Here is a 17,301-nt window from a genome sequence, read left to right as displayed (position 1 = left end):
AAAATTTTAGTGTATTGTCACATAAACAAAAACTAATTTTTTATTTTGGTCATTAGACACCTGTTAATGCTCATTTTGGGAAGCCCAGTAGAAGGAAGAAGCCCAATAACATGGGCAGAAAAGAGTTAGTAAGCTAATAGAAAAACCATTAAGCCCAAGTGGCAGGAATAATGAATCATAGGCTCATAAAATAAGTAAATGGGACTTGAGAAAGCAAATGGGCTTAAAGGAGCCTGGAGAGAGAGAAGTAGCAAACTCATGGATAGTATGTGATGTTGAAAAGTGAGAATGGGCCACAGCAAACCCGAAGTAATGCAAACAAAGAAAGTAAAGGGTTGATGGCAGGCTCATGAGCTCTAAGGACGAAGGATAAAGTAATTGGATCAGGGAAGCCCAAAGGAGTTAGTAAAAGCCCATGAGAACATAGAATTAGAAAGGGCCAAGGATGCCCAAGGAAAGTAAATGGACCAAGGATGCCCAAAAGGAAATAGATGGGACATAGGAGCCCGCAAGTAAGCTAATCAAAAAGCCCAATGACCATACTGACTCATTGAGGGAAGAATAAACAGCAGGCTCAAAGAAGCCTAGTAGGCTTGGGTCAAATGACATCACAGCAGGAATGGCAGAGTAGTGCAGCAGGAAATGGTAGTAAGACTGCAGAAAGGAGCACAAGAGTGGGCTTAAGAAGGAAAAGCCCACAATCAAATGAAGCCTAACCCTTAAGGGGAGCAAGCCACAAAAGAATGAGAAATCAGAAAACAGCTCACGCCATAATAGGTCAAGGATGGATGTCAGACTGCGCAGAAGAGCCTCCAGACCACGGCGAACACATGAAGCAGCAAGCAGATTTCGGACACACAAAAGTGAAGCACGCGCAAGGCCCAGACATCACCAGCCTGTACCCAACCAATACAGAACGTGGTGAGGTTATAGGTCAAAGGTAAGAGGGCATGGTCTGGCGGTGGGGAGAGGGGAAAACCTATTCTGGGGTTCCTACTCAGGCTCTTTTGAGGGACATGTCTTGCTGGGATGACATACTGCCCAAAAGAAGTAAGGATGAGTTGGAACTATTAAGTGCATGTCATGAGGGATAGGGAAAAAGAGGGCACCCACACCGTGGCAAATAAGAATGCCATGGCAAACAAACAAACAAAATAGTCCTCCTTGTCTAGTGGCACAGCCAGCACATGTAAGTGGTGATGGTTGGGCGACTAACAAACCAGTAGGTGGTCAGCAAGGACACGCAGACCAGACAAAGGTGGTTAAAGGCTAAAATAGTAAAAACTGGTCACGACAGGCATTATATAAAGGACCCTTGCCATGCATGGAATGGGGGGAAAATCATGAAGATAGGAATAGTAATCTCGAAGAGAGAATTGCAATGAATAAGCAGACACTTCGAAAGAAAACTAAGAAGAAAAGAAAGGAAGATTTAGAAAGAATGGCAGGCATGCACCAATAGGTTGATCCTCTCTCTCTCTCTCTCTCTAAAAGTCCTGCTCTCTGCCAAAAGTAAAGGATTCTTTTGGGCACAAACCATTCAGGTCCGTTTCCCTCAAAGTGACTAATTTCCACGATAGGATTTTCCCTGGGAGATTATTCGCATTGAGGAAAAACAGTTTTCCCTCTTTGGTCTTGACCCTGTGACATAACTTGGCACATTAGATTGATCTCTTTTCTTTCTTTTGCTAACTTGTGTCTTACCCATTTGTTTCCACTATTTTCTTTACAAGGTGTTTCTTATAATTGTGATTATCATCTTAATTGGGGATTATTTATTCATTTTTCCTAAAGGCAAAAGTACTTTCTTTTATTATTATTATCATGTTTGCTTGCCATAACTCATCCAAAGTAGCTCTGCCTGCATGGGCATGTTCTTGGCAAACAAGGCATAGTTTGCGCACAAACCGGATCAAAGTGAGTTGCAGTTGGACCGGTCTCAACTCCATAATCCAAAATACTTGGGCCCAGTACGGCAGGAGGCAGCCCAGCCTAACATTACAAAAAAGCCCACCACAACGCCTCATCAATTTTCATCTAAAAAATAACAGCAAGGACTAAATTGGCATAGTACTGAAAGTTAGGAACCAAATTGATACAATTGAAATGTTAAGTACCAAATTGAAATATGATGTATAAGATATGGACCAAATATGTAGTTTACCCTTTTTTTTTTAGTTAAAGGGCATAAAATGTAACATTTGCAATATTTAAGGAATTAAAAATGAACATTTTAAAGTTTGGTGACAAAACAAATTCGTGCAAATTTTAGAGACAAAATCAATATTTTATCCATAACTATACTAGGACAATTTCCAAGATTGCATTATTTATAGTTTCATTCTCTATTATGAAAATTAGCTTGTAACTCCATGCATATACATTGATACACTTAAAGATATATAATAAGATGTATAATATAATTCTTATATATATAATTGAAATACTATTGATAGCCATTTTTATATTTTGTTAACTCTTTAAAAAAATTTGTATGGATATTATTAGGTATAAAATGTAAATTGTCCTTTTTTTTAATTATTGTGAAGCACTTTTTTTTTTTTTTTAGCGATTCATTTATTCTAGACTCTTTGGTTTTTGTACTTAATTACTCACTTGGATGAATATTTATGATGTGGTCCCACATTTAATTTTAAAATTAAGAAATAAAACTCTTTGAGAATAAATAATTTAGGAAACATGGCACAAAATTGGAACTCTAATTTGAATTTCTAATTTGAATTTCTCTTAGTTTCACCTATTATATATATATATATATATATATAGATGTAAGGGCACAATTTAGTAACCAAGTTCTTGCTGTCACAAGCCTGGGTCCAAAAAGCCCAACACAATGAATTCTTGTAGAGTAAGGGTTAAAGAACTCGATTTAAGTAAGTTTAAACGGGTTGTTGCATGGGTTAAGGGTACACACGAACAAGAACGAAATGCTATTATGTGGAAAGGTCACCCGGTCATGATAGAGCTAAAAACTTGATTAATAGATACAGATCAATGCAGTGAGACTTCTATCCAGTCTTCTCTCCTTTTTTCTGTCCCCTCTCTTGGGGGACCTTTACATATTATATAGGCCCTTTCCAATCATCTGGGCTTTACACTTGTTGATCATCCAAACCCTCACTTAAGCACCTGTCCCATCAGACACCCCTCTCAATTCTTTGTGAGTTGCGATAGCCAAGGTAACACTGCTCAGGGGTCTTCTCCTCATTAATGCGGCTAGGAGAGTAGTTGTAATGCATTTAATGTGGTAGTGGCAGCCTTTGCTGAAATATTTCGAGTTTCCTTCCTTTTTACGTATTTGGAAGATGGACTATAATGGCTGGGATGTACCTTTGCTCCGGATTTTGCAATATCCGAGGAGAAATTACTCCTCGGACATGTTCTCTTTGCCCTAGTGGGCCTGAATAAGGATTTCTTAGGCCCGCTGACTACTCGGACGGGCTGTGTCCTCAGACGGGCCTAGGGCCTAGCCAGCCTGTTCTTTTGGGCCGGACCCCACAATAACCCCTTAAAACTCCAGTTTTTGATCTCCTTCTGAGGAGAAAAGTAGGGTTTTGACATTATAAAGGATGAAATTAATTAGCTCCTGATTCACACGTGTGGGGGCAGTTACTTTTGACGCGTTACAATTTACGAGGCGTGATTATTTACTCCAGGCGGCTTCATGTCTCCCTTATCCAACGGCGAGGCGCAGATCCAACGGTTGACATTCTTCTCAGAATTCTTGAGCGGGAGTGATTTCCTTTTTCCCCCTAGCTATATAAAGCCCTAAAGAGACTCATTACTAGCACATAAGAAGTCCAAAGAACTCCAGAGAACTCCAGCGCCCAAAAATTCATGAACATTTCCGACCTTCACATTTCTGTAGCCATTTCTACGAAGCATCCTTCCTTGAAAAGATTTCCAAGCATCTTGGTGATTGTTTGTGAGGACACCCGTAAGTTCCGCTTGCTTCGTTGCTTCAAATTTCTCCTCGGCTTTCAATTTTCATCTCGGTTTTCTTCTCGTCCCTCCAATTTAACTTAGATGGGTAGATTCAAGGATCTAGTAGATACCCCGGCTGCCATGGAGGCTTTTAGGGCAAAATATCATATCCCACCGGGTGTGGTTCTGCAGTACTGTCCCCCAGAAAGAGTATTAACAGATAGAGACGTGGGTCAAGTCGTCATTCCCATGATTGCTTTTATAGAAGGGGGAATGATACTTCCCATGCGTAGGACTACCCGGGACTACTTGTTCCACCATAGGTTGACACCGCATCAGTGCACTCCAAACATGTTCAGGATATTAGGCTGCATAGATGTTCTGAACGAACAGATGGGTCTAGGCCTTACCTGGCATGATGTGGTTCATCTGTACAAGTGCCACTACGTCGAGAAGGGGGGGGGGGTATTATCTTAAATCTCAGTCCAAGGTCGTTAGGCTAATCTCCTGCCTCCCCATATCCAATAAGACTATGAAGGATGATTTCCTCATTGCCTCAGGAGAATGGAGCGATGGTTTTCATTGTCCAACTCGGGCAGGAATTCCAGGTGCGGTGCCTCTAGGGCCAATCCCTTAGGGAGGGGGTTTAGCTCTTTAGATTCATTCCTTTTTTTTTTGCTTAAGAATCAAAAAGTTTTATAACTTAACCATAATCTCCTTCTCGGCTATTTTGCAGATAGAGCTCAAGTTGCTCCTCGGCTAAGCCACGTTAACGTTCCGGCCTTGAACTATCTTTTGAGGTAAGAAATCTACGTTATTGAGGAAGGGCAACTACGCGCGGCTCATCTGGTTTTGGGCTACCAACCCCTATCCCGCGCCTTCCAAGACATTGGCCACGCCATAAAAGCTGGTAGTCCGAGGTTAGCTAGGATTGATGTGTCCAAGCCCAAATTTTTAGCCCGCCACGATCTCAAGCCAGTCATTTTGCCCTGCGTTCAAAATCCTCCACTAGTTGTGCAATTGCCTCCACCAGATAATCTCGAGGTTGCCGCACAACCTAAAGAAGAAGCTGAATCATCTCGTCTTTCTCTAGAGGAGGAGATAGACGAGTTCTACTTCGAAGAAGATATTCCCAAAGCTCCCCTAATTGAGCTTTCAGATCCCGAGGGAGAGTAGGACCAAAATTCAGTGGTCGGCGTGCCAATAGTTATAGCCTGCTTGGACGACTCCTCAGACGAAAAAGTAGATAATATGGCCTTCGGCAAAGGAAAAAGCCTAAGAGAGTTGATGGCCTCTCGAGGCAAAGGTCAATCTTCAAAGGCGACATCTCAGTCGCAGACCCCTATTCTTCCTCCTGTTGCTCCTCAGCTCCCTTCTGATCCCGGCCTAAAGGTTAACCCGGACCTGAAGAAGAAAAGGCCGGTTGAAACCCTTGAGGAAGGCGAGGTGGGCCCCCGCCAATACAAGTAGCAAAAAAACCACCCGGGAGTAGAAGAATAAAAGGGCTCCCTCCGTAGAAAGCCAGGATGAAGAGAACCGGGCCGAAGTGCGTGTTAATCCGCGCACTTGGAGCCCGAAGCTCAAGGTAGACGGGGTCACCATTCCCTATACTGCCTCAGTCTGAGAATACAATAGGGGCCGAGCAGGATATATAGCTGAGGCCCTAGAGCAACCAGTGCTCCTTCCCCGGGACATGGAGGCCTACAGGCGATTCTCTCAGCCAGAGCTCTTTCTATCCCTCAAGAGGGACCTTGCAATGGTAAAGTGACTCTTCTAACCTTTGATAAAATCATTAGACCTTGTCACATTCTAAGATATCGTTTTGTTGTTTTATGGGCAGATTACTCAGCAAGTGTTTGTGGCCGAGGAGTACTGCCGCAACAACCGTAACTTGGCTGAAGTTGAGGCTCAGTCTCGTGCTGAGGTGGAGAAATCTGTAGGGTCCCTTAAGCAAGAGAATTTTGAACTCTCGGAGAAGTTCAAAGAGGCGGAGAAAGGCCGAAAGAACGCTCTGGCCGGACTGAAGAACGCTGAAACCCAAGCCGAGGACCAGCGCCAAAAATTGTTCGTGACCGAGACCAACCTCACCACTGAAAGGCAAACAGTGTTGGATCTCAAGGCTGCATTACAGAAAGCTGAGGAGGAGGCCCGACTGGCTAAAGAAGAGGCTCAGCTAGTTCAGGAAGCAGCCGAGGCTGAAAAGAAGGCTTCTTATCAGCTTGGGGCGGAGGAGACTGAAGCCAGGCTCTCTGAGGAGCTTCCAGAGGTATACAGGGATTACTATAGCATCTCATGGGCTCATGCCCTTGATGTTGCAGGGGTTCCTGCAGACTCGGCCTTGAGGTTACCCGAGAAGGTCTTCTTCCCTCCTGAGATCCGAGAGATCCCTGACGGCGCCCCTGAAGCTTCTGAGCAGGCCCTGGCTATTCCTGATGCCATCCATTTGCTTGATAAGGCCAAGGATCCTGCCAAGGAGTCCGTCTCCGAGGGTCTTGGGGCAGATTCCCAAGCCAAAGAGGTTCCTCCTCCTCAGTCAGAGCATAAAGAGAATCCTCCTGCTGAGGCTTAACTTCTAGGGTTTTTATTACTGTATTTTCTTTAGAACGGGAGTTGTCTTATTTTTTGTTCTTTTGTAAAGACTTCCCTTTGTATTGATCTCGGCTTATTAATATAAAATGTTCTTTTTTCCATTTCTCTTTTGGTATTTATGACTGATGTTGATATAATTTCATTATTTTGTTCAAAGTTAATATTGTTCCTCTAGTTAATGTTTGCAACAATATAAAAAAATATAAATGAATGAGAAAAGGCAGTGTCGTGCGGCGAACTTAGAACAATAGATGCAATTATACTAAACTACGAACGTACCTTAAAATCGCACAAGAGTTCTAAGTTGTTAATTTCCCCTAAGTCTGCGGTCCGAGGATCCATGCAGGACTTAGGTTCTGTTTAAAACTTGGATAGATGCCTCAAGTTATTAATTTCCCCTAAGTCTGTGGTCTAAAGAGCCACGCAGGACTTAGGTTCTGTTTAAAACTTGGATAGATGCCTCAAGTTATTAATTTCCCCTAAGTCTGTGGTCCGAAGAGCCATGCAAAACTTAGGTTCTATTTAAAACTTGGATAGATGCCATAAGTTATTAATTTCCCCTAAGTCTGTGGTCCGAAGAGTCATGCAGGACTTAGGTTCTGTTTAAAACTTGAATAGAAGCCATAAGTTATTAATTTCCCCTAAGTCTGTGGTCCGAAGAGCCATGCAGGACTTAGGTTCCGTTTAAAACTTGGATAGATGCCTCAAGTTATTAATTTCTCCTAAGTCTGTGGTCCTAAGATCCATATAAGACTTAGGTTTTGTTTAAAACTTGGATAGATGCCATAAGTTATTAATTTCCCCTAAGTCTGTGGTCCGAAGAGTCATGCAAGACTTAGGTTCTGTTTAAAACTTGAATAGAAGCCATAAGTTATTAATTTCCCCTAAGCCTGTGGTCCGAAGAGCCATGCATGATTTAAGTTCTATTTAAAACTTGGATAGATGCCTCAAGTTATGAATTCCCCTAAGTCTGTGATCCGAGGAGCCATCCAAGACTTAGGTTCTGTTTAAAACTTGTATAGAAGCCATAAGTTATTAATTTCCCCTAAGTCTGTGGTCCGAGGAGCCATCCAGGACTTAAGTTCTGTTTAAAACTTGTAGAGAAGCCATAAGTTATTAATTTCCCCTAAGTCTGTGGTCCGAGGATCCATGCAGGATTTAGGTTCTGTTTAAAACTTGTATAGATGGAAATGGACCAATGGGTATGCGATGATCATGAAACAAAACATGCACAGAGCCGTTTTCATTAATAATAATATCTTCTTAGATTATTTACATTCCACGGGCGAGGTACAATTTTTTCATCTAAGTCTTCTAAGTAATACGCACCTATTCCGGCCACAGATGTGATGCGATACGGTCCTTCCCAGTTGGGTCCCAGCTTGCCCCAAGAAGGGTTCTTAGCGCTGCCTTCCTCATCACGAGGTCGCCTGGACTCAAAGGTCGCAGCTTTACATTAACATCATATCCCTACTTTAGCTTCTGGTGATAACAGGCCATATGGATCATCGCTTTTTCCCTTTTTTCCTCAGCTAAGTCTAGATTTCTCCCCAGTAACTTGTCATTGTTTTTTGGGGTAAAAGTGTCAGACTTCAATGTGGGGAAGCTGTTCTCGATTGGGAGTATGACTTCGACCCCATAAGTCATTGAAAAAGGAGTTTCGACCGTTGACCGTCGCGGCATCGTTCGATAGGTCCATAAAACGTGGGGGAGCTCTTCCACCCATCTCCCCTTTGCATCATCCAACCTCTTTTTCAGCCCGCTCACTATGACCTTGTTTACAACCTCGGCTTTCCCGTTTCCTTGGGAGTATGCAGGAGTGGAATATCGATTTGTGATCCCAAAGTCGCAGCAGTATTCCCTGAAGTTTTTACTATCAAACTGAAGACCGTTGTCCGAGATGAGGGTGTGAAGAGTTCCGAAACGCGTAATAATGTTTTTCCAAATGAATTTCTTGACATCCACGTCCCTGATGTTGGCCAAAGGTTCAGCCTTTACCCATTTGGTGAAATAATCGGTGCCGACTATTATGTACCGCTTATTCCCTGCTGCTTTAGGGAAAGGGCCGACAATATCAAGACCCCATTGAGCAAACGGCCAGGGGCTGGAAAGGGGGTTAAGGACTCCCCCTGGTTGGTGGATATTTGGGGCAAATCTCTGGCATTGATCACACTTCTTTGCATATTCTTGGGCCTCTCTCTGCATGTTCGGCCACCAGTACCCTTGGGTGAGTGCCCTATGCGCCAGTGATCTTCCTCCTGTGTGACTTCCACAAATCCCCTCATGTAGTTCTTCGAGCAAGGACTCGGATTCCTCTGGGTATATACATAATAGGTATGGGCCAGAATAGGAACGCCGGTATAGCTTGTGGTCCTCTGACAACCAGAACCGAGGAGCATTCCTCCGTATCTTCTCAGCCTCAAGTTTTCCTTCTAGTAACGTATTGTCTTTAAGGAAGTTCATTATAGGATCCATCCAGCTGGGATTCTTTCTAATCTGATGGATCCGAGCTATGTCTCTTCCGGTTGAACTTGTCTGGCATAAATTCTCAACAAGGATCATTCGTGGCAGATCATGTGCAGAGGACGTGGCAAGAGTGGCCAGCGAATCCGCATGTGTGTTCCCACTTCTAGAAACATGCGTCAAGTTAAAGGCTTCAAAGTTTGACTATAGGCGTTGACTCGATTGAGATACTCTTGCATTCTAGCATCTCTAGCTTCTAACTCACCCATCACTTGGCCAACAACCAATTTGGAGTCCGAGAATGCTTCCATTGCCCTTCCACCCAATTTTTGAACCATCATCATTCCTTGAAGCAAGGCCTCGTACTTGGCTCCGTTGTTCGTAGCTGAGAACCCCAGTTTTATCGATTTTTCAATGGTAATACTTTTGGGCGATATCAAAACTAGCCCGATCCCAGATCCTTTTTGGTTGGCCGCGCCGTTCACATAGACCTTCCAACGGGAGGTTTCTTTAGCCGAGATTGTGCCAACCGATTTTCCATCCATGTTTTCCTTTGGTGTTGTTGTTTCCACAGAAGGCTCAGCGAATTCTGCGACTAGATCCGCGAGGACTTGACCCTTTACAGAGGACCTAGGCATGTATTTAATGTCAAAAGCACCCAAGAGCGCCCTCCACATGGCGATTCTTCCTGTGTAATCGGTGCTTCGTAGCACCGATCGATGGGGAAGCTGGGTTAGAACAATGACCATGTGTGCCTAAAAGTAATGAAGGAGTTTTCGCGTGGCATGCACCACCGCCAGAATTGCTTTCTCCAATGGTAAGTAGCGCACTTCAGCCTCATGTAATGATTTACTTACGTAGTACACTGGTCGCTGTATTCCATTATCATCCCGTATCAGTACCAGGCTTACAGCATGAGGGGCTACTGCTATGTATGCAAACAGTACCTCGTCCGCCTCAGGGCTAGACATGATGGGTGGTCACGACAAGTATTCTTTGAGTTGCTGGAAGGCCAGGACACAATCCTCCGACCACTCAAACCTTTTTCACTTATTTATTAAGAGGTAGAAAGGTCGGCATCGGTCTGCAGATCGTGATATGAACCGGTTAACGCTGCAATCATGCCAGTAAGTTTCTGCACTTCTTTCGGATTTCGAGGAGTCTGTAGGCTATTAATCGCCTTGATTTGATCTGAGCTTACCTCTATTCCTCTGTGAGTTACCATATAGCCTAGGAATTTCCCAAATCCGACCCCAAATGAACACTTGGAAGCATTAAGCCGCAACTTATGCTCCCTTAAGATGCCAAAGATGATCTCCAGGTCTTTCACGTGCTCGGATACCACCTTGCTTTTTACCACCATATCGTCTATGTAGACTTCAATAATCTTGCCTAGCTGAGGTTCGAACATTCTGGTCATCATCCTTTGGTAGGTTGGCCCTGCGTTCTTTAGTCCGAAAGGCATTACCTTATAGTGTTAGTTTCTGACGGGTGTCATGAACACCGTTTTCTCCTGATCCTCTAGTGCCAGTGGTATCTGATGATAGCCCTAGAAGGCGCTTAGTCTCTAACGGCACTGGCATATTCTTTCGAGGGGCATCAGGGCGGCTGCTTCTTTGAAATAGAAGATGGGTTAACATTTAGGTAGTGACAAATGGGACTGGGGTCAACCCCCGGGGCATCATAAGCATCCCATGCAAATACATCGACATTTCTCCTCAGAAACCCGACCAGTTCCTCTTTTTCTTAAGGAGGTAACTCTGAGCCGACCTGGAAAAATCTCTCTGGGTCATTGTCAACGATAAAATTTTCCAAACTTTCACACCTTATCTCCTCGGCTAGCCCCCTGACTTGCCCTACCGAGGTGGTTGATTGCTATAAGTTTTCAGAAGCCGAGGACTCGGTATTGGACTGACGTGAGATGGCGGCCATCATACACTGCCTAGCCATGGCCTGATCTCCACGAATCTCTTCCACTTGGCCTCCGGACGGGTATTTTATCTTTTGGTGAAGTGTGGAAGATACGGCTTCTAGGGCATGGATCCATGGCCTGGCTACTATCGCTATGTAGGGCGAGTAGGCATCGATCAAGATAAAGTCCACCTCTGACCCGGTCTGTATAGGTAATCTGATCTACCCTTTTGGTACAACAGTCTTCCCTTCGAAGCTGATAAGGGGAGAGTCATAAGTAGTCAAATCCTCTGGCCTTAAGTTCAGCCCCTTGTATAGATCAGGGTACATTACCTCTACTGCGCTGCCCGGGTCTACCAATACCCTCCTCACATCGAAACCTCCGATTCTCAGCGTAACCACTAAGGCATCGTCGTGAGGTTGGATAGTTCCCCTCTTATCTTCGTCTGAGAATCCTAATATTAAAGAGCTTCCCTTTTTAGACCTTTTAAATTCTCTTTCCCTATCCTCAGCGGAGAGCCGAGCCACAGACAGCACCCTGGAAGGAAATGACCTGGTTCTTCCTGAAGCAGCGAAGATGACGTGTATCGTCCCCGTGGGAGGTCTTAATGATACATCTTTTCGAGGCTCTTGCATTGCCTGGCCCAGATGACCGCTTGAAGGGTGTAAAAGATGACGTAACTTTCCTTCTTGAACCAGCTGATCTAGGTGATTCCATAGATTCCTGCAATCCTCAGTGGTATGCCCATGGTCTTGATGATAGTGACAATACAGGTTCTGGTTGCATTTCGAAGGGTCCCCAGCCATTTTTCCCGGCCATCTAAAGAAGGGTTCGTTCTTGACTTTCTCAAGAACTTGCTGTACTGGCTCTCTGAACACGTCATTAACCGTTTGCATATTGCTTTGTCCAGCCTGTCTCGAAAACGCTAGTTATGGTTATATCGTTCCGACCTGAAATCATTCCCTTTGGGGGGGAATGATCTTCTCCTTTCCTTTTCCTTGTAGCTGATCTTCTTCCACCCTTTTGTACTTGTCAATCCTATCCATCAACTGATGAACGTTGGCAACGGGTTTACCAGTGAGAGATTTCCTTAAGCCATGCTCGGTGGGGAGACCGCTTTTGAATGTGCCGATAGCGACATCATCGTGGTTCTCATCCAACTCGTTATATATCTCTCAATACCTATCCGAGTACGCCTTTAGGGTCTCTCCCTCGCGCATGAACAAGGACAATAATGAACTTAGGGGTCGAGGGACTCTGCTATTTGTAATAAAGCGAGAACAAAAAGCCTGAGTGAGCTGCTTATAGGAGCCTATGAAATTTGTCTTTAGGCTATTGAACCATCTCATCGCCATTGGCCCCAAGCTGGACGGGAAAATTTTGCACATCAGAGCCTCATTTTGGGAGTAGATGGCCATTCTTTGGTTAAACTGGCTCATGTGCTCCACCGGGTCTGCTCGACCGTTGTAGATGGCAAACGTTGGTTGATTAAAACGTCGGGGTAATTTAGCCCCTTCGATCCTGTGAATGAAGGGTGATCTGGAGATCTGATCCAATTCCTTGTTCATGACGTCATTACCCAATCCCTTGCTAGATGGGCTCTCATACCTTCGTGCACGGCGCACCTCCTTCTCGTAAGAAAAAGTTTCGCTCAGGGGAGTTCTCGACCTCCGTTTGTAGCTGACGTCCTCCTCCTCATTAGAGGACGCATCTGAACTGGAGGGAGATTGCTTTCGCCATGCATGGCGCAGCTTTTTTTTCAAGTCTTCTATTTCTCGTTGCATGGCCTGATGATCGTTTCGCCTTCAGGATACACGACTACCTATTTGGGTACGATTTTGGCTGGTCTGGGTAGTATGTACACTTCCCTCATGATTCCTTCCATTGCCTAGATTTATTCCCGGGTTGGGAGGATTATTTTGCCGTCGAGAGCCAACAAGTTCCGTCAGTTGAGGGTCAGTTTGGTGGGGATTCTTCTGGTGTGGACCTAATTCTGCCATTCCTAACCGTCGTACTTGCCAACACTTAAGTTCTTCCCACAGACGACGCCAATTGTAGGGGCACAATTTAGTAACCAAGTTCTTGCTGTCACAAGCCTGGGTCCAAAAAACCCAACACAATGAATTCTTGTAAAGTATGGGTTAAAGAACTCGGTTTAAGTAAGTTTAAACGGGTTGTTGCATGGGTTAAGGGTACACACGAACAAGAACGAAATGCTATTATGTGGAAAGGTCACCCGGTCATGATAGAGCTAAAAACTTGATTAATAGATACAGATCAATGCAGTGAGACTTCTCTCCAGTCTTCCCTCCTTTTTTCCGTCCCCTCTCTTGGGGGATCTTTACATATTATATAGGCCCTTTCCAATCATCTGGACTTTACACTTGTTGATCATCCAAACCCCTACTTGAGCACCTGTCCCATCAGACACCCCTCTCAATTCTTTGTGAGTTGCAGTAGTCAAGGTAACACTGTTCAGAGGTCTTCTCCTCATTAATGCGGTCAGGAGAGTAGTTGTAATGCATTTAATGTGGTGATGGTAGCCTTTGCTGAAATATTTCGGGTTTCCTTCCTTTTTACGTATTTGGAAGATGGACTATAGTGGCTGGGATGTACCTTTACTCCGAATTTTGCAGTATTCGAGGGGAAATTACTCCTCGGACATGTTCTCTTTGCCCCAGTGGGCCTGAATAAGAATTTCTTGGGCCTGCTGGCTCTTCGAATGGGCTGCGTCCTAGGACGGGCTTAGGGCCCAGCCAGCCAGTTATTTTGGGCCGGTCACCACAATATATATATATATATATATATATATATATTTTTGCAAGACTCTAGAGCAAAGGTGCTAATTACATTGTGATTGATGCCCTTGTAAATACCTAATTTGCAATAAGATAGATACCCTCATAAATAAAGTATTTGTAAGGGAAATATTTCCTCCTGGAAATCTGTCACTCTAGTAAGTCATCAGATCTTTCGTCATCTGATGGACTGATAATTTATTTGTGGTAGCATATTTGTACATTTGTGGGGACATTATACTCATACAATTATACTATTAGATTTCATCAATGCGGGGCTAAGGGGGCAGGAGAGACATGAGCATTGCCACCTCAAGCTCCCAAAAAATTCGTATATAATAGTAGTAGTTTATTATATAGAAAGTAGTTTCAATACAAATTTAGAAAAAGTTTTCCTATTTTAAGTAAAAAAAATAATAACTAAATGTCCATTTGAGTAATTCTTAGATCCATATTCCGGAAGTATCTAAAAATTTTCATATCCATACAACTTTTTGTCTTTTCCTAAAAGTCCCAATTAAAACTTACCATTTCAAAATTTCTTTAATTGTCAAGTGTTGCTAGACTTAAAACACTTGGTAAAAGTGTTTTAGAATGTGATAGTGTTTTAGTGAAATTTCGGGCATCTTTCACCTTCAGTCAAACTTTGTTAAAATTTGGATAATTTTGTAATTTTAGCTTTCAATTCATAAAATTGATCAATCTGGCATTCAATTAGGAGAAATCGATTTAATCATTGTGATTCCCTTGGCTTCCAAATAAAAAATTATAAATTATATATTTTTTAAGGCTCAATTTAAAATATTTACACGTAAATTGAGTGTGGACAAAACATAATATCGACAGTCTTGATAAGGTACGTGAATGAGTTGGCAAATTTCACATTGGTTGAACCTAAAAAGATCGGTATCTTGGCCAATTGGTGTAACTTAAGAGCTTCATACAGGAAAACAAACCCCACAATAGGAACTTAAGCGAAAAACTAAGATACACTTAATTGAGGAAAAAAAAAAAAAACTTTGTCAATATATGGTTTGATTAGCTTTCTCATTGTTGAGGTCTAAAAAGGGTCATAATGAAATAAGCCCAAAACAGAAGAACAAGTCATGCCCAAAAGGAAAAATTCAGGCTAAGCCCAAAGTAATAGATACGGAAGACCCATGGGGGAATAAAAGAAAGGCCCAGAGGATCCTGAAGCCCAGAAAAGAAAGAAGCATCCACAAAAAGAGACCACGGTAAAGTATAAAGAAGCAAGGATCCTCAATAAGCGCAGATCCCTTTAAGCACAAATAAAAAGGAAGACTAGGACAGATCGATAGAAAGAAGACAGAAGAAGAAAAAAACAAGAAATAAAAGCAAAAAACGCGAGCGACCTCTCATGGCACAGACAGAAAAAGGGCCTCGGGGAACCAGGACAGGGAAGAAGAATGGTAACAAACGACATTCAAAAATGGCAGAACAGGATTCCGCCCAAATAAGAAAGAAAGGGAAAAGAGGAAGACGCCAGAAATGGGGATGCCGAGAAGGGCATACCTCAGCACGTCCCAAAGAGGATGGCCAACCAGAAGCTTTCGAAGGAATCAGAACCAAGAGAAGGAAAGAATGAGAGAAAACGGAAAAGGGACTTACCGAGACGATGGGGACAGAACATGCTCTATTTGCAAAAGAACAAAACAGGGGAACCAACGGTTTCTCGGGACGCCCAGAAAACTCCATTATAAAAGGAGGGGATGGGTTGTGAAGAAAGCAGTGAGAAAAAAAAAGAAAGAAACGCAAGAAAGAAGAAATTCTCTAGGAAAAACTATCAGAAAAATCTGTGCAGAAAGAAAATACTAAGGGAAAAACAAATACTGCTTCCCGATATCCTGTAAAGGCCACTATTGCACATACTCGGATTCAACGAGAATCAAACTTTGCAAGTTTTGAAGGCTGAAATAGCCATTCAAGACTGCAATTTTTGAGCTTGATTGGACCTTGTATCACGTCCTAGTAAGCTTTCTGTAATCAAACAGATAATGTATTAATGAAATACTGTTTCATAATTCCCAGGATCCCCACAGCACTATTTTTTTTTTATCGTCTTGCTAATCCTGTTTTTCTTTCCTTCTGAACTTACGTTGTTAATTTTTGGCACTCTTCGATATCCTTGTTTATCATTTTTCTGTATATTGTCAGGAGTATTCTTTGCATTCACTTGATTCTTAAACAGCTCGTTAGCAGCGGTGAGTCGAGGCCCGGTCCACCAAATCCTTCCTTTTCATTCAGGCCTGGGATCCTTGGGCCTGAGTATCCCGAAAAAGGCACTCTCACATTTTGGCGACTCCACTGGGGACTGGGCAAAGAAGAAGGAAGAAACAACCTCTTCACAGAGAATGCCTCCATGACAAAGAAACAGTAAAGGAACTAATGTGCCACCTATGGCCTCTGAGCCTGTAGGAGAAAACGAGGAAGTCTCCAGGCAAGGAGGTGGGATACCCTTGGTAGAACAGGAGGTTGTGTCAGAACAAAGACACGCAAGACAGGAACCAGACATAATGGCCAGGATGACAACAATGTTAAAGGATCTGGAGCAAGAAGTTCGTCTTCTCAAAGAAGGCAGGACACAGGAAATCAGAGACAATATTCCCCCTACTGGCCACCAAGATGGGACGCAGCCAGAAGGAGGGTCAGCAGTGGGAGGAAGAGCCAACCCTCAGTACTTGACATTGGCAAACGTCAATGCCCTCCTGGAGCAAGAAAGGGAAAAACTCTCAGGGATTCCCAAGCAATTCTCTTGGGATCCCCCGTTCCCTCCAGAACTTCTTGGCAAACCATACCCTAAGGGGTACGAACCCCCAAAGTTCTATCCTTTCGATGGGAGGAATGGAAGTGCCGTGGAACATGTGAGTAGGTTCGTCCACACTATGGGCCCCTATGCAGGAGACAAAGAATTATGTCTAAGGGAATTCGCCAAATCCTTAGTGGATAGGGCATACACTTGGTACACCACACTGAGACCCGGGTCCATCAAGACTTGGGATGAGATGATGGAAAAATTTTGCGCCAAATATTACCCTGGTGAAGACAAAATCACTTTCCAGAACCTGCAAATGGTGAGGCAGAGACCTGGAGAAGATCCTGTTCAATTCATTAAAAGATTCGAAGATGTGTCCCTAGACTGCTATGGAGACCATGAAGAAAAGGAGCTCGTGGAAACCTGTATAGCCAACATGCTTTTTGATTACAGGCTCAACCTTGAAAATTTATGTATCACATAGTTTGCTGACCTGCTACAGAGAACCAGAAGGACGTCGCAAACCATGAGAACAAAAAGGCTGCCCGCATCCCAAGCTATGACAGCATCAGCAGGAGAGAAAAGGAAGAGACCAGATGGGAAGGTGTTTGAGGAACCACCAGTGATCCCATGTACAGCTGAGGAGTTAAGCCATGTCCTAGACAAATGGATTGGAGATGGGGTTGTCAGGCCATTCACTGTGTCCAGGCCACCAACAGAAGAAGAAAGGAAGAACCCTTTATTTTGCAGAATCCATAATTATGTCAAGCACTCCACCAAGGATTGCTGGACCCTTCGCAGACTCTTCCACAAAAAGTTGA

General features: G+C 43.5%; 1 protein-coding gene across 1 annotated transcript; it reads left to right on the top strand.

Moving 5' to 3' along the window:
- The first annotated feature begins 5,196 nt into the window (after positions 1-5,196).
- LOC115981022 (uncharacterized protein CG45076-like) lies at positions 5,197-6,514 on the top strand. Its single transcript, XM_031103214.1, has 2 exons — positions 5,197-5,391; positions 5,786-6,514. The coding sequence occupies exons 1-2, from the start codon at positions 5,197-5,199 to the stop codon at positions 6,512-6,514; spliced, it is 924 nt and encodes a 307-aa protein (XP_030959074.1).
- Positions 6,515-17,301: the final 10,787 nt, after the last annotated feature.

The sequence above is a fragment of the Quercus lobata genome, chromosome 3 (genome assembly GCF_001633185.2).
Source record: "Quercus lobata isolate SW786 chromosome 3, ValleyOak3.0 Primary Assembly, whole genome shotgun sequence".
NCBI classification, from domain to species: Eukaryota; Viridiplantae; Streptophyta; class Magnoliopsida; order Fagales; family Fagaceae; genus Quercus; species Quercus lobata.
Note: the sequence above shows the minus strand (reverse complement) of the source record. Positions and strands in the feature narration are given on the sequence as shown.